The 25,059-nt window shown below is 32.0% G+C and overlaps 1 protein-coding gene across 3 annotated transcripts; it reads left to right on the top strand.

Moving 5' to 3' along the window:
- Positions 1-261: 261 nt before the first annotated feature.
- LOC134688247 (uncharacterized) lies at positions 262-24,455 on the top strand. 3 transcript variants are annotated; one of them, XM_063548749.1, is made up of 9 exons: positions 262-507; positions 15,738-15,899; positions 16,472-16,584; positions 17,187-18,269; positions 18,406-18,462; positions 20,518-20,650; positions 21,699-21,832; positions 23,047-23,232; positions 23,808-24,455. In XM_063548749.1, exons 1-9 carry the CDS (start codon positions 422-424, stop codon positions 24,338-24,340), a joined length of 2,487 nt encoding a protein of 828 aa, XP_063404819.1. In that variant the 5' UTR covers positions 262-421; the 3' UTR covers positions 24,341-24,455. The 3 variants fall into 3 exon arrangements, with proteins under 3 accessions (XP_063404819.1, XP_063404820.1, XP_063404821.1); XM_063548750.1 differs by lacking the exon at positions 18,406-18,462; XM_063548751.1 differs by lacking the exon at positions 18,406-18,462 and having other exon boundaries at positions 17,187-17,696.
- Positions 24,456-25,059: the final 604 nt, after the last annotated feature.

Genomic DNA, 25,059 nt, shown 5'->3' on the forward strand with positions numbered 1-25,059 from the left:
GCATGCATCTAAGACTAAAGGTTTATTTGTTAATCCATTGGTCCTTTGTCATGTGTTAGTCACCATCCATGGTTTGTCATTTCAAGTGAAAGGAAACAAATTAACCAATAAGTAATAAAATTTCCATTTTTCCATGATAAAATACCTAAATACATGTAACTGTTGTCAATTATTTTTTTCGCTGTTTCCTGTATTTTGCTTACATTTGAATATTGTGATGGTAATGACAATATAGTTCCTTTCGTAAGTAATCACGTGACACTAGATGAGAAACTTATGTCTACAAGTTGGTTCTGTCGCACATGATGTATTGCCATTTTACATGTGCCTGAGGGTAAATACTGACAACCTTAAGACAAGGGATCATACTAAACGAGCAAAATAAAGACATTTCCACGTTAAGTTAACAGATGTATTGAAAATGGAGGGCATACGGATATCATTTTCTGTTATTTTTCTTATTTCTGTATGGACTGTATTAACTGATCTCAGCAATGCTCATCAAGGGTGAGTATAGTCTCTTCAGTGGCTTCTAAGGCAATTCTACCAATGTTTCATGCTGTCAAATAATTTTAAAAATGAAAAAGGTTGACCAAAGCTACTATCAATCGATAACCTCAAAGGACTTTTAACGGATCTTTAAACAGAATGTTAAAGCCATAGAAAGATGTCAACTCTTTAATTCATATGTACTAGTATACAAAAAAATAAGGATATGAGATTTGATTGCCAATGAGAAAACTATAACAGGCAGCACTGTTTGGCAATCAACAATGAGAAAAAAACATTCATCTAAAATAATTTCGTTTTATCATCATTCAAATTCGAAACTATCAACATAACTTGCACCTAAATACCAACACCAGTGTGTATCTGTACTTATTATAAGATACGATCGTGATGTTCTTTCTTAAATAAATGTATTTACAGCCGGGGATCGAACCGGGGACCTCTCTACTAACTTCTGTTCATAGAATATTCAATGTCCAAAAGACAACCACAGAATTGAGTATAAAAAAGTGAGATTGTATGGATTTAAGTCACAGACCTATCATATGAATTAGACACAATGAAAATAGAAAACGAAAACGAAAACAAATTCGGTAATTTGAAGATGAGTCGCTTACGGTTTCATGGTTCAAGCGCGTGAGTTCTTCAATAATTTCCCGTATAATATAGCTTGTTGAATGTGACGATATTCTTACATCTTTTGTACCAATGGTGTTTGTTTTTATTCAATTAACAATGGTAGTTCCAACTTACCATTCGAAAGAGGTAAAGCGTTTATAATTCCCCTGAAATAGTTCAATTTATTAAGAGTTAATTTGTTTTAACTAACATATACAATATTGGCTATTTTATTTATTAACGTCTCCAATGCAAACAAATATAAATACAATGCAACCACAAAAGGAACATTTCTATACACTGAATTAAACGCTGTAGTACTGATTGTCTCAAAAGTGTGAACTATACGGAGTAATTTCATTAATACTACAACAATCGTTTAAAGTTCACACCCAATATACTCTTAAAATAGGTACACTGTGTCTTTTTAAACAACACGACGACAACTAGACTATTATTGACATGTTATTTGATACATCTTCTGAAAATGTCTCAAGATTTTTTCATTTACTTGTAATATATTGTTGAATAACATGTTTAAAGATGTGTTCTCGTTCCATCATTGAAGTACATTTACCTTAATCATGTATATATACTAAATAAGCATTTACCAAATGAAAGTTAGTAATAGATTTTACCGCTCTACAGATTGTACTGTGATTGATATTCTCTTTTCGAGATAAAAGAATTAAAAAAGTTTTCAGTCTGTTTTGTTCTGACGCAAGAACACATGTCTTCCTGTCATAAGACACGATTGGTAAGAATTGAATTAACTTAGGTTTCTTGAGCTGTTTGTGTGAAGAAAAATATGTGAACACTTTAATAGGTTCGATGCCTCTGCTGGTGGACTATTAGTCCCAGAGGGTATCACCAGCCCAGTAGCCCGTACTTCGGTACTGGCATGAAAATACGGATTTTTTTGTGTTATTAAAATTTGCTGTTACAAAATATAAGAAATTATTATAAATTAAGGAATGTATCTCCCTCATGCAAAGCTCGTATTCCTTTCATGGATTTGGTTATACTTTTTGAACCTTTTGGATTATAGCTCTTCATCTTTTATATAAGCTTTGGATTTTCAAATATTTTGGCCACGAGCATCACTGAAGAGACATGTATTGTCGAAATGCGCATCTGGTGTAAGAAAATTGGTACCGTTAATTTTATTAATAGACTTCTTGAAACAATGAAATTAACACTTTACAAATGTATGCCCGAAAGGCTATACTGGATTCACAATCTCCAGGTCTGCAACTGACTCAAGCCAAATCATAAGAAAGTTAAGACTGTGTAAATACGCTAAAATGTTTGAAGCTTACTTTGGAAGCATAAAATAGCGAATTCTTTGGTAACAAATTGAAAAACCGAATTCATCTTCAATCTAGTTTCCCTGAGGGAATTAAAACTATAGTTTCTTAGTAATTTCTTTATTTGTAAAGGAGGAATGTGAAGAAAAAAGTATATGGTTTAAATCATGTCAGTACCGAAGTACTGACTACTGAGCTGAACTGAGAGTTCATCATCAAAATTAAAATGGCAATGGCAATGTAAATGCATCATGGGTTCATAATACCAATGTTAATCAGTAGATACAATAATTGTATCCGTATTTGATATTTTGCTAAAAAACATTGGGGGGGGGGAAGGAGGTGGGAGGGGGGGGGGGTCAAACAAGAGCTTTAAGTTTTGCAAATCTTATTCTAAGATCTTAGATTGTATAAAATCATATTTTCTATAGTTTTTTTATTAAAAAAAAATGATAAGATATCTACAAAAATGTATGAACGTTTCCTTGAACTGTTTTTTTTTTAGATAAACATGTAAATCATAAAAAGGTATACCATGAAACATATGTACTGACAACTAACGGACATGTAACAAGAAATCCCCATATACGTACAATGTATATTACATAAGTAATTATGACGCTTGGTTAATTTAGTGGGACTATGCATAATTCATGAGACAATCGTCGCTTTAGTCTTTTGTTTATTTCTGTAAATATGTTGTAGGGAGGTCAAATAATCATGTTTTCTGGGGGAATATTTTATTTTCTTCATTTGTAGGTCACTTCAGAATAAATTAGAGTGAACATTTACTAGTTTGGGCAATTTATTTATATATTCACAGTGTTTTAAACCCTAATGGATGAATATATATTTTACTCTTTCTTATGGTATAATGTTGTTACTGGTGTGTTTTTTTATATTATTTCTGCTGTATAAGCTTTTTCAAAATAATGCCAAATATTTTGCTGTGGTTCCAGTTTAAACTTGCTTTAAAATCAACACGATGAAAATAAAATATATTGTTTATCATTACATTTTGCGCCCATGTTTGTTAGTTTTATACAAAACCTTGACTATACCTACAATGGCGGTGTTAAACATGACGAAACACAAATGACAATAAAGAGTTTCTTATTTCTTATGCAAAAAACCTATTTATCATTATATGACTAGGAAATCTCCCCTAATAAACATATAAGTACTACATTTTGCATATCTTGTATACATATTTCAGAAGAACGTGACATCAACTAAACATATTTTTGTTTTCCTTTTACATGATCAAACTTCTTATTTGCATCATGTATTAATCATTAAAAAATATGGGAATTTACGTCAATTGAATAAAAACAAAAACAATGTGATGAAAGGTGATTTTATCACTAGGCATGTCAAGAAAATAAACACATTGTATTACAAAAGTGTTGGGGCCAAAGCATAACTGTTTAAATCCATGTGACGCGAATTTTTGCTTTATAAACCCTGGATGTAATTAATTACAAGCAATGACTTTAGAATCACAGAAAGGGGATAGTATAAATATTACTAGAAAACAAATCGAATCGCAGAAAGGGGATACGTATGTATAAAAATTAAAAATGACTCCTGTGCATCCAGATCTCCTCGGTTTGTAGTTGATGCGAGTTTGACTTTAAATATTCTAATTCGGTTTGTTTATTTTTCTTCAGGATTTAGAATACAACACGTATTTGACTAACAGCGATATATTACCTTCATGTGTGACCTATTTTGAACTCTATAATGTAAACATTAATATCGATTGGTCATAAAAACCAGGAACTGTATGTTGAAATAAACCCCTGGGCAAAACTGATATTAACCAAAATGTTTCTTATACATTCTTATTGCTTTAGTCCTTCCTAATAGTGCATTTTAGAATTATTGGTTTTGGTTCCAATTTTAGAAATTTTTAACAAAGGGAGGCAACCTTTTAATAGGACAGACTGTGTATGTTGTTTCCTACAAATACATAGCCTTCCAATTGGTATTTTATCGTGTGGTTTTTTTATGTTGTGATGGTATGCTATTGTTTCAGAAATGGGAAAAGGTTTGGTATCATTAAAACGTTTAATCCTGCTGCAAATGTCTGCTGCCCTAGGTCATGAATCTGATGTACAGTAGTTGCCGTTTGTTTATGTAATTTAAACGTGTTTCTTGTTTCTCGTTTTTTATATAGAGTATATCGTTGGTTTTCCCGTTTGAATGGTTTTATTCTAGTAATTTTGAGGCTCCGTATTGAAGGCCGTACATTGACCTATAATGGTTTACCTTATAAATTGTTATTTGGATGGAGAGATGTCTCATTGACACTCACACCACATCTTCCTATATCTACTTATCGAAGAGACATGTTTTACTAAGAGTTAGGAGTAAATGTGTTTTATCTCGTAACTATCTATTTTGAAATTCACTTTAATCATGCGTGTTGGGTACACTAAAGAAACCAAAATTATTCACATTTCATAATAGATGATGGCCTATTAATTAGATTGTGTAGTCAGCTGTCTGTCTAGTAGTTGTTTCCTTGTTGAAATAATCTCAAATTGAAAACAAATGTTCGGAAATATAATAACTAGTTATATCGAATAGTAGAAAATAAGACAGGAACATTATATTTATTTAATACGCTTAACTAAGCTACGGTAAATCGTAATTTCTTAAAGAAGTACACAGTTCAGTGCCTGTGTCAAGTCAGGAGCCTATAATTCTGTGATTGGCTCTTGTATTCATCTGCCTATTTTGTTTTTCGCTTGTTGTGTTTGTCTTTATAAGTTCGTTGTTGGCTTTTTTTTCATTTATTTTTCGTTATTCTCATTTTGTCATTACAAGGCCTTTAATAGCTTACTATATGGTATTGGTGTTTTTTAAAGCAAAACGGTGCCCTACTTAGAATGCAATTTCCAATATCCTCGTCCTATGATTTCTGATGGATAGTTGTCTCATTGGCAATCATATCAAATCTCCATATTTTTACATTATAGGACCTTATTTTTTTTATTTATGAAGACGTTCGTATCAAATAGCTTCTCCTTTTCCTCATAACTATTTTTTTTTCAAAAGAACCCAACGTTTGCATTGATATATGAATAATACACACTAAATTACAACAACAACTTACAGCACATAATTTATAACACTAAAAGAAGAATAAAGATTCGTAACAGGCTTATACATTTTATCTTTTTGGTTATATTTTTATGCATCTCGTGTATATTAGGAATGGGATTAATAAAAAAACAATCAATCCGACTTTTACTAATCGTTTTCGTAATAACCACTAGATGAATACGTTTTATAATATTATCAATCACAAACCACCTTCAATCAAGTAACAGAAGGTGGTAATAATAAACGTATTGTCTTTTTTCGGGCCGTTTATCTGATCGAACAGCTATATATAATGCATGTTTTTATGTCTATTATTTGTGTCGGTGGTGCAGGTGTAGTCAATGTTTTAGTACTAATGTTGTCATTAAAAAACAATTCATCCTTTGTAAACAATATCCATCACATATATCATTAGCCCTAAATGACAATTTTGGGTGGAAAACCATTTGCATACAAGTATTAAATTGATGACTAAAGCATTATACGACTTTAAATATATTTAGTTCATGACCTATGTAATTTAACTAGAACTATGGTAGCAACCATGTCAAATAAAGTTCGATTACGACTGTTCTTTTTGGACTTTTTCGGTTTTGATACGCGTTATTCTGTCTTGATTTCTCACATTTGGTCTAGAGCATTGCTGGTGAAGGTTTTTCAAAAAAATACTCGTCTTGTGCCGCTTTTTTTTTTATTATAAATCATATTATAACGTTATCATATCTTACGAAAGCAATACCGATACAGTAAATATCTCAAATCGGACAACCCTGACAAATTCCGAACCTCATTGTGATAATAATGTCGAATACTGAACCGGTCATATTTGAAGCAAAATAACATTCAGAAGTGAAAAATATAATAATTTCATGATATATATAGTTTTACTAGAACTATGTTTGCATCTATATCAAATTAAGTTCACTTTAGCCGATTACGGTTGTTCTTTTTAGACTTAAAGTTTAATTTTGAAACGCAATTCTCTGTCTTGTTTTTAGTGACATTTGGTCTCGAGCATTGGTGGTGAAAGCTTTAGTAAAAATGTATACTTGTCTTGTGCCGCTTTACTTATTATACATCATATAATACCATTATCATATCTCACAACCAAAGGCAATATCGATATAGGAAAGATCCCAAACCGGACAGCCCTGCCCAATTCCGAACCTCACTGTTATAATAATGTCCAATACTAAACTGGTCATATTTGAAGCAAAATGATATTTGATTCATAAGCGAATGAAAATTATAAACGGTAACTACGGTTTAGAAAATTTAATATCTTTGACTTCAACATGATAATAAGGCATTATAATGTGAAACAAGCATTAGTTGAAGGACATGGTGTGTACATTTCAAGTTAATAGCCCTAAAGTAGAAACTAAACATATAACAAGGATCTTCTTATCATAAAAAGATTTTAGTGCATATTTTGGAATTTAATAGTTATTTGTTTACATTTTAGTTTATTGATATGATATTTTACCGAATTTTTTGGCATATTATTATTTAATTAATTATTACGCTACTATTTATGATACTTAGTAATCGACATAAAGCAATGAAATTATAGAAAGTGCATTATAAGACGTACAAATTATAAATAGCACATTCAAAAAAGAGATTCTATTTTCCCAGATTGTATATAATAAAAGATTTTTTTAATTGAGAAGGAGAGGTTTAAATGATACTTAAAATCATTTTTAGGTTAATGTATATTTTTGTTTGACATTTCCGTTGCAAATAAAATCCTTACAGTTATAAACGGATGTCATTGGGTGTAAATTTTAACAAAATCCTGAAGAAATTGCAAATCATTGTTTCAAAGTAGTCAATTATAAAAGGTCAAACGTATATGAGTAAGAAAGGTATAAATGTTTATCCCCCACCACCTTTTAAAAAACAAGAAAAACTATAATCTCACTAAAAGAATTAACTTGAAATACACACAATTAAAAATAAGCTGTACATACTTTGTGATATTAATGGCCTAGGAAAATTTTGTAGGATTAAATAAATAAGTAACAAAATACTAATAAAATTCACTAAAAACAAATAAGTGTATGTAAAAAATCTAAAAATATAATCTCCATCGCTTTTATTACAAATAGTTATCAAAAGTACCAGGATTATAATTTTATACGCCAGACGCGCGTTTCGTCTACATAAGACTCATCAGTGACGCTCAGATCAAAATAGTTAAAAAGCCGAATAAATACAAAGTTGAAGAGCATTGAGGATCCAAAATTCCAAAAAGTTGTGCCAAATACGGCTATGGTTATCTACTCCTGGGGTAAGAAAATCCTTAGTTTTTCGAAAGTTTTGTAAACAGAAAATTTATAAAAATGACCATATAATTGATATTCAAAACTTTAGTAGAATCAAATAATTCAAAATACGGGTTCACCTCAAATGTTTGTGTCATAGGGTCTCTTCTACCTCGATACCTGTGTAGTATAAACAATATCAAAGAAATAAAACAAATATCATGTGACTGAATTACTATAAAGAAAAACATATCAATATGTCATATTGACGCAAATTCTATTAGAAGAATGGTTATGATACACGGTAGATGTGTCTCAGTTATTTATCGGTTTCTTTTGCCAATAATTTTTTTCAACGTCTTCATTCATTTGAATTATTGTCAACAAAGCTTTAACTGACAAAATGAATGTTTTTAAACAAATATCAAAGATATCTATCCTGTATGTGAAAATAAATCATTTTAATTAATATCTTATCGAAAGAGACAGAATGACAGTTGAAGCCAATGAACATCAGTCTTGACAGAAATATGGTTTCCGACGGGAAGGCCATAAACTCTAGTTTATTCCTGGTACACACCACCAAACTGTCAGTTACATCTCCTGTTCATTCATGAATAAACAATTACAATATCATCTATTTCATTGGATTTGTTGTACAAAACATTTCGTCCTGTTCCTTTGCGATGTGCACGATTTAAGTACACTGTAATAAATTTAATACACTTAGTTGTTCTAGAAATGAAGAGAACAAAAACAGGTATTTGGTACCTAGACAGCCATTTAACGACTCCAGAAAAGATTGATTTTCTTTCAACGCGAAAAGCTTGTCCTTAATGCTTTTTTTAGACATTGCTTTTTTTTCTTTTCGAGAGTATTGAGTTGGGACTCGCGGTGTCCTATACCTCTCTAGCTCGTTATGATAGAGTCTAAGATTATCCACCTCAGTTTGTGTAGTACTCAGATCTGAATTTACTTGCACGACATCTGACCTGACCCCAGTTATTAGATGCGTTAAGTTTTACCTAGCTTTGGTGTAAAAAAAAAATATAAGCTTTGAATCTATAACCATGAACACAGTTTAAAGGTCGACAATAGCTTCTAAAATCCCAATGTTATCGAGTATATACCTGACAAGTCCCGATGTAAACAATCACTATTCTCACATCTCAAGTTGATTATGAAATGAAGAATTAGCAGAAGTATCTTTAAGTTGTGTACTTTTTACATTGTTTTTCCCCAACACGATACTTTTTCTTAGTGGATATACTACTTTAGTTTAGCTAATAGATTTTGTGGGTGCCGCCATGACATGGACAGATACCTGATCCATGATACATTCCGTACGTGCTTTTCACATGTCAGGGTTCACATGTTGTAATAGACTTTGGTTAATGAAAGTGTTCGTTTTTAGGATTTATTATTTTGTAAATAAATCTTCTTCTTTTCTCTTTTATATTTTTACATTTTGTCATGTCGTTCCTTTTTTACAGTTTGGTATGAAGCATGGTTTTTGTTCATTGATAAAATTATCTATATTTGCTAGCACCTGCGTCTTTCGGTCTCAGTGTGCATAGCTGTGTCATTGGCAATCACTCCATACCACGTAATTATTCATATATATTACCTAATTTTGGGTCCTCAATGCTCTTCAAATTTGTACTTGTTTGGCTTTACAACTTTTTTGATCTGAGCGTCACTGATGAGTCTTATGCAGACGAAACGTGCGTCTGGCGTATTACATTATAATCCTGGTACCTTTGATAACTAATTAAATACAAGGTTAACAAAACCTTCAAAAAGATGTGAACATATTTAGTACAAAGTGTCAAAGCTCCGCTTTTAAAACCAACTTCTCCAAAATCCAAAATAAATATATGACACAAGACGAATAAAATAAACCGAACATACATCTTCTCTGTGAGTATGTTTACTAGTTAAAAGTAAATACTGGTTAATCAGTCAGAAAAAACAACAACATACCAATAAAAAAATCTTCACTATCTTAAAAAAAAAAGCTTTTGTTACAGTTAGTTTCGATACACAAGTTTACCAATTCAGTGAAAAAGGAACATTCAAAATATTCAGACCTTAAAAAAAACCAAGCATAAATGTACAACATGGCGTATTACATCACCTTCACGCGTCAGAATGACGAAACCACCAGATACATCACACAATAATTACATGAACGCAATACATATATCACAAAATAACATGTTTAAATAAGCTTTGCATAGAATAAAGTTTTAAAATTAGTTTTTGTTTTCAGTCTAAATAGACAACATTATCTACAAGCTGAAAAATAATTAAAAAAAATGTGACTATTTATAAATGGTTCAAGAAATGGTAATGCGTCAGTATTTGGACTAGAAATGTACGAAAGTCAAATGATTTGTCAAAAGATAAGGTGAATTCACGCTTGTCGTTTGTTGCTGTTTATCATATTATGCTTATTGTTTTGTTCAGTGTGTTCGGTTGTTGTACTCTTGTACCAATGTCCCACGTTGGTGATGGTTAGGCGTCAGCAAACTTGTTCAACCCCGCCACACTATGTATGTGTCTGTCTCAAGTCAGGAGCAAGTAGTTGACGTTTATTGATTTTTATCATATGCTTATTGTTTATTGATTTGTAGTTTGTTCTGGTGTTGTACTGTTGTACTAGTGTGCCACGTTGGGAGGGTTTGGTGCAAACAAAAATGTTTAACCTCGCTATCTTATGTTTGTGTCTGTCGTCTGAAGCCAGAAGCCTGTATTTCAGTGGTTGTCGTCTGTTGCTGTATCCCATGTTTTTTCGTTGTTAGTTTAATTTGTATATACATCTGGCTATTATTTTTCTCGTTTGAATTGTTTTGCTTTATCATTTCGGGACCTTTTACAGCTTGCTATGCGATAAGGATTTTTCTTAATGTTGACCTATATTTGCTAACTTATATATTCATGGTTGTACACAACATTTGGTATGTAGGAATCCAGTCCGTACAAGGACTGTATAGCCAGCCAAGGTAGTTAAAAACTTCCATCGTCGTTTGGGAAGAGTTGACTCATCGAAAACCATATCGCATATTCCTATCTTTTCAATAAACTTTGTTTTCCCCTAATATATAGTCCTGCTATTGTAGTCCTTTCATATAATGTTGTCATTTTAATGTATATTAAACATTGCTAAAAAAGCGAGAGGTTTAACATGCCACAAAACTAGATTAAACTCACCTTTTTATTTTATTAAAATGTCCTGTACAAAGTCAGGAAAATGGCCATTGTTTTGTTATAGTTCGTTTCTGTTGTGTCATGGTTCTCCCTTTATATTTGATGTGTATCCCTTAGTTTTAGTTTGTAACCCGGATTTGTTTGTTTGGCGATCGATTTATGAGTCTCGAACAGTGGTATACTACTGTTGCTTTTTATTTATATCGGATACATTTGTATGTATAAATAGCAATTCACGAGACAAACAATTTCTATAGTGAGTCACATCAGTAATTAATTCCGGGGTTGTTCTTTCTTCTATCCATCACTGTAATGGAATACTTTTATTGTTAATACTTTGTTCATTGTCTAATGTATAATAGTTTTATTCTTATGTTAATAATAATTATTAATTTTAGGAATCCACTTCTATTTATTCATTTATTCCCATTTTACTGCAAAGTATAGGTTTCATTAAATAGTTAATTATTTAAAATTATAAGGATTTTCTATCTTCAGGCATATTTGGCCTATGCATAACTTTTTGAAGCCTTGTATCTATGATGAGTATTAAGAAGAAACACGATGACTATTGTACATTTTTACATACGATCTCAAATTAAACCCCTTTCTAGAAGTAATCGATATTTCTTTTTACAATTGTAAATTCGAATTCAAATTAAAACCTCCATAAGGAGACAGACATAAAAACTCGGCACAAAATAGTAAACACCGAAATTAATGTAATATGGAGCAGATAATTTTTGCACTTAAAATTGAAACAAATTGCAAAATTTTCAATCCTTCAAACAATATGTTGACTGTTTTCATAAATGAATAGGGCAATTCCGAATATTCAGTTCTAGAGGGACTTTAACGTCCCATACATGTTAACTTTGATGATTTTTTCTCATTCAAAGACGCCTTTTTACATTATATTTATATCCATTTTGGTCATTTAGCTCCTCCAATATTCAAGTATCAATAACATCTATGGCTTTCGGTTTATTTATCTCTATTTGAGTGTTCATGATAAATGTAAATACAGAACATATCTCAAGACTGAACCCAAAATTAAGAAATAATTCTATCCTGCCATGCTCTATGCTCATTTTAACATGGGTAGGCATTATATTTGTTAATATCTTAATACCGAGCGTTAGCGAGGTATTAAATGTTTACAAATATAATGCCTACCCATGTTAAAATGAGCATAGAGCATGGCAGGATAGAATTATTTCGATTCTAATAGGAATATTTGAACTTTTTCACTTCGAAGCGGACCTATAGTAGACGCTCGGAATGTCACCATTTTGATTTCATGAACCAAAAACGTTATAGGAAATCAGCAGTTTATCAATAAAAAAAGAACAGAATGATTTAAACTTACTTTTAGACTGTTTTTATTTAATTTCCTAGCGAGCAACACCAACAAAAATGTCCATTTATGATCTCTGGCGTTGTTCAAAATTTATCTGACGTCGCAATTTCAATTGTGACGTCAATCACGTGCAGCCCATGTTCTATTTGAATTAGAACACGGCTGTGTTTACAAAGCGTAATAAGGACGTCATATTAGAATGATATTTCACTCACATTGAGTCAACCAATTATTGCTTTTACTCTGAGAAGCCACACCCTTTGTTGGGAAGTAACACATACTATTTATCGAGTACATGACTTTGGATCCCAATTGATATGGTTAGATCTGGATTTTTTTATTTTCTGGAAAATAACATTAAACTGTTGAAAATTGCACACTGTAGCCTAGGGACATAAATTCAGTAGGTTCTACCCTCATAATTGTATATGTTGAACATAAGCATGGACAAAAAGGTTTTGTCCTGTCCCATTCTCCGTTAAATAATTCAGCTTAGTTTCAGTGTTAATAAAGAACAGATCAAGTATAAAAGATGGACGAAAGATACCAAAGGGACAGTCAAACTCATAAATGTAAAACAAACTGACAACGCCATGGCTAAAAATGAAAAAGACAAACAGAAAAACAGAAAAACAATAGTACACATGAAACAACATAGAAAACTAAAGAATAAACAACACGAACCCCACCAAAAACTAGGGGTGATATCAGGTGCTCCGGAAGGGTAAGCAGATCCTGCTCCACATGCGGCACCCGTCGTGTTGCTTATGTGATTACAAATCCGGTAAATAGTCTTAATTCGGTAGGTCAAATTCATGAAAGGGAAGGGGATTGTAGTTACGACGTAAGGAACACATCCGATATCATTTCTGAAACGGTTATACCATAACGGTCGACCAACTCGTGATGGCGTCCGTAAAATTTACGAAGGGATGATTTCAACTTCACCATTTGGAACTCTTGGTTTAATAGCTTCCTTGTGAGCAGTAACCCTCTATCAAGAAAGTCATGATAGGAAATGCAAGCACGGGAATATCGTATCAGTTGGGAGATATATACCCCGTATGAAGGTGCTGCTGGAATGTTGCTACTTAGAAATGGAAAGTTCACAATTGGAAAGCTGAAATCATCTTATTTGTCGAAAAGTTTTGTCTTCAACCGACCTTCATTGTCAATTTCTAGATGTAAGTCAAGATATGAAGCCGACTTAACTGTATCTGTAGTATCCTTTATCTCCAATTCGATGGGATAGATGCGATCCACATAGTCACCAAATTTTGAATTGTTTAGTGAAAGAACGTCATCTATATAGCGGAAAGTAGAGTTAAAGGATATTGCTAACTTCTTATCTTTCTTCCTAAGAAGTTCCTGCATGAAGTCAGCCTCATAATAATAAAGAAACAAGTCAGCAAGTAGAGGAGCACAGTATAAGTCATGTACAAATATAGTAAAGTATTAGGAAAAAGTAGTACTACTTTATATCCTTTGATCATTACATCACAAAGAAAAAATCTATCATGTATAACAGATTCATTAAACAAATTTGATCTATCGTGCAAGTGTCCCACAACATGGATGCTTGGATGACGTTTTCTCGTTAATTGTAAACGGTACTACCTGGTAACACAAAAGTCAGTGTACATAAAATTGAGAAAGGAAATGGGGATTGTGTCAAAGCGACAACAATCGTAGAGCAGACAACAGCCGAAGGCAACCAATTGGTCTTCCATGTAGCGAGAAACTCCCGTACCCGTAGGCCTCCTTCAGCTGGCCTCTTAATATGTATACTAGTACAGTGATAATGGACGTTACGATGTTGTTGTTTTTTTTAGAATTAAAAGGATAATTGTAATAACTGCTTATCTCTTGATCTTGTATAACGGCCGTTAACAAATCTATAAATATAACGACAAAAAAACTTTTGAAAAAAATTACAATCAACATTTACATTAGTATTTTTAAATATTGTAATGTGGTTCTTAAAAGTAGGTATTCTTAAAAACAAAATGTAAAGATGTGAAGTGGTATAATAATTTTAAGAAAACACCTATAGAATAATTAAAGAAAACGAATCGTTAAAAGGGTCGTTTGTTACGTGTAATCGCTATTTATCATAATTTTCGACTGTATATTACCGATTTAACATCTCATTTTATCTTCATTTTGAATTAGGAATAAGTACTTAATAAATACTTGAGTGATTAACTTGTGTCAAATTGTATAAAAAAAGATGTATTTTCACAGTTAACTGGATTTGTTTGACAGATATATGTTGTCAATGACTCACTCTGATCATCCAGAGCTATCATGGGACGTTCTCTTATTTGAACAAAATATGGGAGAATCGAAAGGAAATTAAAAAAAGACAATAAACACTGGCACCTTTAATTTGCAAACCACTCATTTGAAAATCGGAAGCCTCGCCTTAGAGCTCATAATGTCATGTACATAACCAGAATGTGCAAAATTACATTGGATTAAATAAATTCATTGCTTTTCTGCTGTAATTTGCAATTTGATTTAGAAAAAAAAACATTAGATTCTCAATACCCTATGGGACAGGGCAAAATGATGTCATCACTGATGATATGATCTCTGTAGGTCTTTTTTTCGATACAATACATGATATTACATATGTTCCTTCTTATGGTATTTTTGTGTTTATTTTACTCAATATTTTGAAAGCTATAAGTTATAGAGGACCAAACTTAAACATCAAACAATAGTCTGAAAAATAGCATCTAAAATTGGTACACATGACTAAAATATTAAGGAACTCCTCGTGTCCCCTCAATTACAATTTGAGCACGTTATTTCATTCTTTCTATATCTTTCAAAAACCATCAACAATATTGAAATGAAGAAATTTAGTAGGATTGATAATAACATAACTATCCATCAGAGTAAACCAGACAAGAATCCATAAATAAGGCCGTTAGTTTTCTCGTTTGAATAGTTTTACATTGTCATTTCGGGACCTTTTATAGCTTGATATGCGATATGAGCATTTTTCATTGTTGAAGGCCGTACGGGGACATGTAGTTGTTAATATCTGTGTCATTTTGATCTTTTGTGGAGAGTTATCTCATAACAACATCTTTTTTTTAATTTCAGTTAAATAAAAGTATCATTCGACACAAATGTTCTTTTTCGTTGTCGTTGTATAAATTGTATGCAAAATTACTTTGAGAGTGATATAGTGCGCTTTAAATCTCTAGTAAAGATAAGTGTTGGGTATGGTTACTATGAATAAAACAAAAACGACCCAAATATATATTAGAATACTTGGAATGTAGACAGAAGGAGTGTTGCATTAACTCTTCCTATTCTATATTATATTCCTATCTTTTTCAGTCAAATGATCGTAACCAAGCAGTCAATGGTTCAAGTACCAGAAAATAAAGATGAGAACAAATGCATGGCATTGTTACGAAGGACCGTTATTCGTAAAGAACTATTGACCTACCCATGCTTCCATCCAGTACCAGGTGTAGTTCCAGTTGTCGCACATCAAACGTAAGGTTTCTTCTTTATTCATATATTCACCCTTTTTTTAAACGAAATAGCAGATATAACGTATATACGTAAAAAAAAACATCACCACAAGACACACAATGATAATAACGGTAATCGAAATTTTATTTTTAAAAAAGCATGTCTTTTCGGAATTTTGGTTTTTAATGCGCTCCAAAGGCGTATTTGATTTGGTTTTAAACCGTTTTGATTTCAGCGCTACTGTTGAGCCTTATGTAAACGAAACCAGATTAACCAAATAGTATTCCTGTATGAAATTGAAACATTTAGCTGTTTTTTTTTAACATAGTTGAAAGAGAACTGTTCCGAAAAAGAAAGTCACTTAGCAACAAATATAGACACACTATTCGTCCCTCTGTAAATTATGGCATCTTTCAATTCATTTTTATCCACTTAAACAGTTTCAGTTCCTTTAATTATACTTGCAAAGGTATGAAAATACGGTGTTGTTAAATAATAAGATTTTTGACATCATACCTTCAGCTACTGTTTAAAAACAAAATTCGAAAAAAATGGGAATTTACTATTTTAACCACTACATTTATTTATTTCAGTTCAATGGGATTAGTATGTAGAGGATACACTAACAGTCCTTCCACACAGTATATACGTTTACCTACATGCTGTCCAGGCTCCCAACCTGATAAAAATGGTCAATGTGTACGACGTGAGTAAAACATTTTTTTACAATTTTGCCAAGGTACTTATAGTTATTGAATAGGACTAATGTACATTGCTTTTGATCGAAGGAAATTGAAAGCTCTGGCTTAGTTCAGATTTATTTATCAAACTTTTGTATTTCATTTTATATATTCCTTTTTCTTAGGGGGTCGTCTTAAAAAATATTTGGCCATAAACGCAGGAAAGAGTAAATAAGTGACAAGTTGATAGTTTATTGTAGGCATAGCAATAGTTTCTTTTGGGAAGTTTTTAGAGCAATTTTACTTGTTCATTAATAGCTAGACGGGTTCTAAAGAGATGAATATTATTTCGACCAAATGACAATACTTTTTGTATTAAATGAAAATCAGTATCATTCCTTACATAGACAACGAATTGGTGCTGTTTGATTTACTCAAGCGTCGATTTGGCCCTGGACTATTTTTTACCACGTGCAATTCAAAATTTTGTATTCACAAGTAAATAAAAAACTTCAAATGTTCTGTTTAATTCAAATAAATTATGATTTCATTTAGAAATTTAAACCACTTTTTGCATTAAATCGTTCAGCTTTCTCTTTCAAAGACTGATCATATTTTTCTTCTTCAGGAAACGATGTAACGATGCCAGAAACTAGCCAAATCCAACACCAAAACCAACACCAAGACCAACAACATGGTCCAAAACGTCTAGAAGATCTGGAGGAATATCCAGCATCATACGAAAAGAAACGTCAGCAAACAATAAACCAAGTTCTCTCCCAGCCAAAACACTGGGCACCACATCCAATGATAATGAGACGCATTGACGCCATCTTAAAACAACGTCAACATTTCCTTCGTCAAATGCAAAAGGATAGAACAAATCCAACACAAAAATCCCTGACACCAGCTTCATTAATGAATGGCTTATTCCCTGATGGTCCACACCGACATCTAGGTCCACAAGAGCCGAAGTCCGTTCCCGAAATCCCACGACAATCTGAGCAAGCCGTCAACGATCATCAACATCAGAAACCTATGCATCAACATCACAATCATCAAATGCACCATGATATGTCGCATGCCTTCCATTCTTCCCTCCATAAACATAATATCCCACATGAACATGATCAGCAAGGTAACCCACAAATGCATGCAAACCAACTAAAATCTAATAATGCATTTGTTAATCAACAAAATATGCAAATGGCAGTCAAAAATCAAATGCAGATGTCACGGCAGCAACAGCTTTTCCAGCTTCAACAACAACGACAACGTGCGATGGATATGCGTCAACGAATGCTTCATCACAGACGTATGCTGCAACAGGCCCAAGCACAAAGACATCAACAAATGATGATGCAGAAACTACAAAACGCTGCTCAGCAAGGGCACCGTCAAATGCCAACTATTCCACAACAACAACAACAACAACAGCCAAACCATGACCAGAGACAAACGATACAACCCTTTGTTATCCGTCGTCAGTTTGTTAGTAATAATAAACAATTTCCAAATGTCCCACAGATGCGCGCGTCTGTTATGATGTCTATAAGTCCACATGCAATTCAACATTTCTTCCAACAGACATCTGTCCGCAATTTCCCAAAAGTTCCTACTCATCATAGGACCAGGTTCCCTGTTCAACTTCCAAGGATACCAGTAGAAACACCTCCAGTTAGTATCAGACCAGGACCGAATTCTCCATTCAGTAAGTTGAACTTTTTGTACGTCAATAGTTCAAGATTTTCTTTTGATTAAATAATGGTGATACTTTTTTGTCGAATTTCAATAAGTTATATTTCTAACATCTGCATAGAGTAAGTTTCTCTATTTTTGTTTGTTAGAAGTACATTGGACTTGCCATCACCACAGAGCTAAGCCGGAAGTAGATACAGCTTTTAGTAAGTTTTGCTGCTTTTGACTTGACCTTGCATTGGAGCTTGCGTTTATACTCGGCTATTTAGATCTAAAAACACTAAACGCAGTGAACAATTTAATTGAAGTAGTTAGGATTGTAGTATATTAAAACTGGTTTTTAGTTTATTTGCGCATTTAACTTTAAAAAAATAATAAAACTAACATTAGAGAAAGGTATGGAATATAGAAATCTTCTAAAAAATTTAACAATTTAGCTTTTAGAGAATTTGTTTCATATTTTAAACTATCGATTTAATTATACTTTCAATTAAGTTTTGACAGTATCGTCATTCAATGTTTTAACTCAGAAGGTCACATCCAGTAAGGAATAAAACAAAACGGAATTTGGTAACTACATAATTTAAACAATATATATTCAAGATTTTTATCAAAATAAAATGTATCATCAAATCCATTGATATAACGCTATATATTACATGCCTGTTGAAAACAATAGTAATTCAAATTTTACTGGTTCTAATATTTTGTATCTAGGATACACAGAACAAAAGTGAAAAAGTTTAAGAGTTATATTTATAGATTATCGGTGATCATCTCAACGAGATTGATTTTCTCGCTTGAGCCGGGACGGCAAAAGCGAGAAAGGCAATCGAGTTGAGATGAACCATGATTATCTTTTTATCGCTATTTTACCTATGACGACGTTGTCAATTTCATGTCAATTTCGTTAGCAACGCCACGTGCATGCTTAGTTTCTAGCAATAATTTGCCATCTCAAGCGAGTAGAATGTAATGAAAATTATCACAAAAAAAGATCAAAGAAAAAATGCACAAAATAGCGATAAATATATTTACTTCCGATTAAATGTTTGGCTCTATCTAGAATGTGTTCTTCGTTTATTTCATTATATTAATACAAAACATTTGCCAAAATCAATTGAATAGCAAATTGTACCCTACTAAATATTTTGAAACCCCATTTTGAAATAAATCTATTGGGAAATTGGTCCTACCCTTATCCCAATTAACCTCTTTATTTTTATCGTTTCAGTATTTGAAGTGATTTACGCATACTTCATAAAATTTGCTATTTAACTATTTCTAATGCAATTGTAAATGTTTGTGTGTTTTTTATTTAACTGCTTTAAAATGCTTTATTGTTTTCTTATTGCTAATTTTTCAATTACTTTTTTTTTAATTTTTATTTATCGTTTAATGGAATATTAATGTTTGTTTAATGTCCAAACACAAATACTTCATTCATATTCAGACCAAAAACAAATTAATAGGTCCAATGGTTCGATTTGGATCAAGGACAGAAATTATCAACTGGAACTGAAAACAGAAATTATGTTGAATAGGAACAATCCGTTTTTCATTGCAACATGCTAAAGTTCAACTCATCAAAGATTTGCAAATTTTCGGTTTTTAATCCTCTTCATCTTCGTATTTAATTTGCCGTCCTATTTTGTTTTATTTTATCATCACTAATGAGTAAATTGTATTCTCCGTACTAGAGGTATCGGATTTGTCTCTCGTCCCATTTGGAACATCAATGATATTAATAAACCCTGGACAGTCAAACGGACGCAGCTTTTTATTCTTCATTTCTATTATTATTAGTATTATCATTTTTCAATAACGACACAATGGTAATGTACTGAAATTATTTCAAAGGACCACTATTGAATACTTTCATCTATTAACAAATTGTTTGGATGTCTATCTTGACATACACTTTCTAGTTGTTAAGGTTTCTACACTACTAATCGTCTTTTGCATGATAACTAAAAGAGTTTTAATGTCTGTTTTAATTGTTTTTCATGACGTTGACTAGAGTTAGAGGCGAACTAAGTGTAATAATTATATTGGAATGATTAGACAATTTCTCTAATATAATACTGTTTTTGATAAATTTGGATCATTTATAGTAGTTTACAAAAAAGGTATGTGTTATCAATAATCGGATCATATTGGTACAATCAACTGTTGAAGTAAGACCTTTTTTTGTTGACGTACATGTTTTAGCAAAACGTTACTTTCAGTATACTATTAATGTTACTATTTTTTGTTAACAGGCGTACATCCTCCCCCAGAATGTTTCTCTCAGTACATGACGGTTGTAAAGAAATGTTTCCAAGAGGCTAACATACAGATTCCCCTTGACCATAATATGTTCAATGTAAATTATAATTACGACGGCGTTTGTCAGTAAGTATGTAGTTCATGATATATATCATATGAGGAGACAGTAATAATATTTTATCAAAAACCTGTGTTGCATATCTTTATGTTAATCCCCCTAGCATGTCTTCTAATGTATCATAATCCATTTTAACATGGTTAATACTTGCATGACATGCCTTTGTTATCGGTAGTTTTTATTCTACCGATGAACACCTGCTTGAGGCAACACATCTGAATTGTGCGTCATTTTTCGTATTAATACCGTTATGTGAACTTTCAAAAGTATATTCGAGCACTAAATAAGTTTTTGTGTAATAAACTTGACTGATCCCTTATATATTAAGCGGAATATTTTTAGGGTCCTGGACTGTTCGTTATTAACAGATGTCCGGTTAAAGATAACAGTCCTTAGACAATAGATTACCTATATGATTTCTTTACGTTGATTACACCGCGTGTGTAGTCCGAGAGATTGCTTTTATTTTCACTGCCATAGTTGGCTGTTTAAACATGGTCTATTTTTTGGTTGAATTGGAATTTGAACCGGCGTTTAGTAACTACAAGAACATTGTAATTAAATATTTGAAAAAATGCGGAACAGGACATAGTTTTAGCATACTAGTATCCAGTTACGTAGCAATATTTTTCAACACTACTGAATTATTCTGCATTATCATTGATATATTCATATTTATAAATTAACTGTTTAGCAAACTTTTAATTTCTCAAAATACTTAGGATTTCTACCTTAACTACCTTTATTTGAATGTAACCTTTCGGAATTGTTTTGTTTTATATGTTTTTGAATATTTTAGTTTGTTTGGCGTTTTATTTTTTTTTATTCTATCGTAACTGATGTAGACAAAACGCGCGTTGTACACCATGTTAGGCCTGATATCTATGATGATATAAAACAAAAATGTGGTATGATTGCCAATGAAACAACTCTCCACAAGATACCAAAATGACTCAGACACATGAGTTTATTAACCAATTTTTGACAGGGTATGATATGTCTGTTTCAATTCACTTGCCTGTTAGATACATTTTTTTCAATTTTTGTCTTTTTCAGGAATCGTGAGATGATCATCGCATGTATATTCAACCATCTTGCTCCATGCAACTCACCCCAAGAACAACATCTAGTTAAAGCTACAATTGGACATACTGTGGATGAGATGAACAGATTCTGTCAAATTGGACAAAGTATGTGATTTCTAGATATTCTTTTTTCATGCGCAAATTAGACTCATCGGATGATCATTTCATGTATTTTGAATATGTCTTCGGTTTTTGTTGGTTTCTTAAATTGGTCTCTTTCTAAACAATTTAAGAAATTTGAACATGACCTCCTTTTTTATTTGTTTCTGAAATTGGTCTTTGTCTAACCAATTAAAGAGATTTGGAGATCAGTAAACAAGTACTGTCACCTTATTTTTCAACACAGTGAAACCATGTAAAATAAGGAATAAAATTATTTACTTGCGATTAAGTGCAGTTTAGACTACTTAGTATTCGTATTCCAATAATAAAACCATCTGTGACAATAAATCACAATAAATCCAATTATAAATGATAGTTTTATATATAATGTATTTATTACATAATGAATATATTTAATAGCAAATAAACTAATATACGGAAAGTATTAAAAACCCAGAAGTCAGCACTTTTTTCTACATTTACTATTTATATTTTTTTCTCCTCCGGAATGGATTGCCTAAACCGATAACGTATATTTTTAAATCAAACGAAATAATATAAAGCAGATGCGGTAATATTTCAAATGAGACAACAACATCATCGACCTCGGCCATTAAAGGCCGAGGTCGATGATGTAAAACAAAAATACCATAGGGCACTGTACAGCATATAATAAGTGTTGAATACTTACCTAAGATACAAGAATCGAAAGATGATGTGGGGCTTTTGGATGAATTAAAATATAAATATATGGAGCCCTTGATAGAATTCAATCCAGAATTTTTTATATGGTATTTTTTGTTCAAAATCTTTCTAGAAGTAATATAATAGAGTAAGGATCAATTCGTTTAATTTTAATTCATGCAAAACATCTATATGAGAAAGTTGTTTAGAACACTGGAATTTGAAAATAAGATAATTCAAATAAACAAAGAACAGGAGTAAAAGAGGGGCGAAAGAAAGTAGAGGATCATTCAAACTCATAGATTAGAAAAATAAACTGGCAACGCCATGGCTAAAAACGAAAAAGACAGAAAAAAATAGTACACAAGTCAAAATATAGAAAACGAAAGACTAAGCAACACTAACAATACCAAATGTCATAAAAACTGACGATGAACGCTGGGAGATAACAACTGGCGGCAAACTGCTCTGAGTTTTTATTGATCTCACGTGTATTAGATTATAGCAAATATTCTAACTCTAATTTATTTCAGTAAATGGAATAGAAGAGAGAATGGGTGGAAGAGATGATCGTATTCCAATGGATCCTGATCATTTAGAACAATCAATGGACAACCTTGGTCCAGTCCCAGAACCTGTTCAGGAAGTTCCCATTATACCAGAGGACCAACATGCTATTTCACTGGGACAGCATACTCTTAATCTTGATGCACACAAAGGTGAGTAAGGCGTCAGCGGTATTAACTTATTTTGCATTATTTGATATTCAATATGTTTTCTTTAAATCACTTTACGACCATTTGCATATATTTTCTCAACTCTCTGGCGCATTAACTTGGTATGTTGGAACAATAATTGTTTTGTGTATCTAGCAAAACTTATCATCTTGTTCTGACCAACAAGTTTATATGGACAACATCTCAGGAAAAATGAACACAGATAATAAAAACAAAAGTTGTAAACGATCTGTAGTGGAATTTGTTCTACAGCAAAATTTACGGTTAATCTCAGCGTGGTCACCACATTGAATATTGGTATTCAGTACAAAATGATTTTTGAAAAGGGTGGTTAATAGTTTCGTCATTTAATACTTGTACATTTGAAAAAGTAATCTAGTGATGGATTTTAACTAACTGTGCGATTTTCGTGCCTTATTCATAACTTTAATAATCCTTTTTTGAGATGCTTAACTTTTTAACGATAGGAAAGATTGATATTTCAGAATACAACATAATATTTAAAAGTTACATCCTATAACGTTTTTATTCTTATTTCATTCAAATTGTATTTGTAGAACAACAAGCACATATTGATGAGTACCATGGTTCTCTACCGGAAGCACCAGTACCAGAGACTTTGATAGAAAAACAGTCAGATGTTACTATTTCCGAACATAAAGACAGTCAAAATGTTATAGGAGGGGCCCATGCACATATCCATGACGATGATAAGGACCGAGAACATGATGTTCACATGATGGAATTACAAGAAGAACAATATTACTTGCCGATACTGATAGGCACTGCTATAGGAGTGGCGGGAATCTTCGTTCTTCTTTTGGCCATCTTTTGTATCTGTTACAGAAGACGTCTACAAAAGAAGGTATATTTACAAAAAGAAACTGAGAAACCAAAACTTTTTGACGTTTATACAATTGGTGTTCCACCACCAGTGTACGAAGTAAATGGAATCCCTCCAATTTCTTACGAAGAGGCCAAAGGAGAAAAATTTACTGGCAGTCCAGCTTCAGTTAGACGTAACAATGCCGAAAACGAATATCAACAACCGGAAACAGGAAAGAAACCTGGTGTCGTAACAGACATTTGAATACGATTACGAAAACATTTTCAACTTGATACAATTTTGACCGCTACAAATGGGTCTTGTCAATAAGCTTGATATTTTATAGGACATTTAGTGACAATAAAATAAATGACAATTATGTGCGCTTAATTGTAAATGTTATAAAAAAAATATTTTCGAGCATTGTGCTATTTATGATGAATGATGATATATAATATTGTTAGAAGTATGATTAATAAACTTACACAATAAAACACTTGTTTATCCATCACCATGAAGGTGGTATCAAAACTATTGAAAATACTAAAAGGAGATTAGGCGTCCTATGTAAGATTGACAAATCCCTTTATTTGTCTTTTCATGTAAAAAAAATCCTTTTTATTATTAGAAAGAATGGCATTTATACATTGACGATAAGACTCCCTGTGAAAACTTAATTCGAGGTAAGCCTTTAGGGAGCTCGCTTCTCAGTTTCAAAGTAATTAACTTTTCAAAACATTAGTTTATATTGATAAGGGATTAATAAAGGAATCCAATAAGCAAAAAAAATATACAGGTCACCGTGCTTGTTTTCGAGATATGATCCATTGAATTTTTGGCGGGAAAAAATTCTCTCTTGACTTTCAATAGCTTTATCATTGACAAGTTAAAGGTTTCAAAAACTATTAAAAAGTAATTAAAATTTTATAAGACTTTTACAGATGGCTTATTATTATACATGTTAAAGAATTTCAAAAAGAAAA

The sequence above is a fragment of the Mytilus trossulus genome, chromosome 10 (genome assembly GCF_036588685.1).
Source record: "Mytilus trossulus isolate FHL-02 chromosome 10, PNRI_Mtr1.1.1.hap1, whole genome shotgun sequence".
Classification (NCBI taxonomy): domain Eukaryota; kingdom Metazoa; phylum Mollusca; class Bivalvia; order Mytilida; family Mytilidae; genus Mytilus; species Mytilus trossulus.

What these genes read in the sequence shown, in the direction of transcription:
- LOC134688247 (XM_063548749.1), top strand. Translation starts at nt 422, where the DNA reads ATGGAGGGCATACGGATATCATTTTCTGTTATTTTTCTTATTTCTGTA. An exon ending in AGGACCGAATTCTCCATTCA is followed by an intron (nt 18,270 to 18,405) that starts GTAAGTTGAACT and finishes TTTGTTTGTTAG; the next exon opens with AAGTACATTGGACTTGCCAT. An exon ending in GGAAGTAGATACAGCTTTTA is followed by an intron (nt 18,463 to 20,517) that starts GTAAGTTTTGCT and finishes TTTTGTTAACAG; the next exon opens with GCGTACATCCTCCCCCAGAA.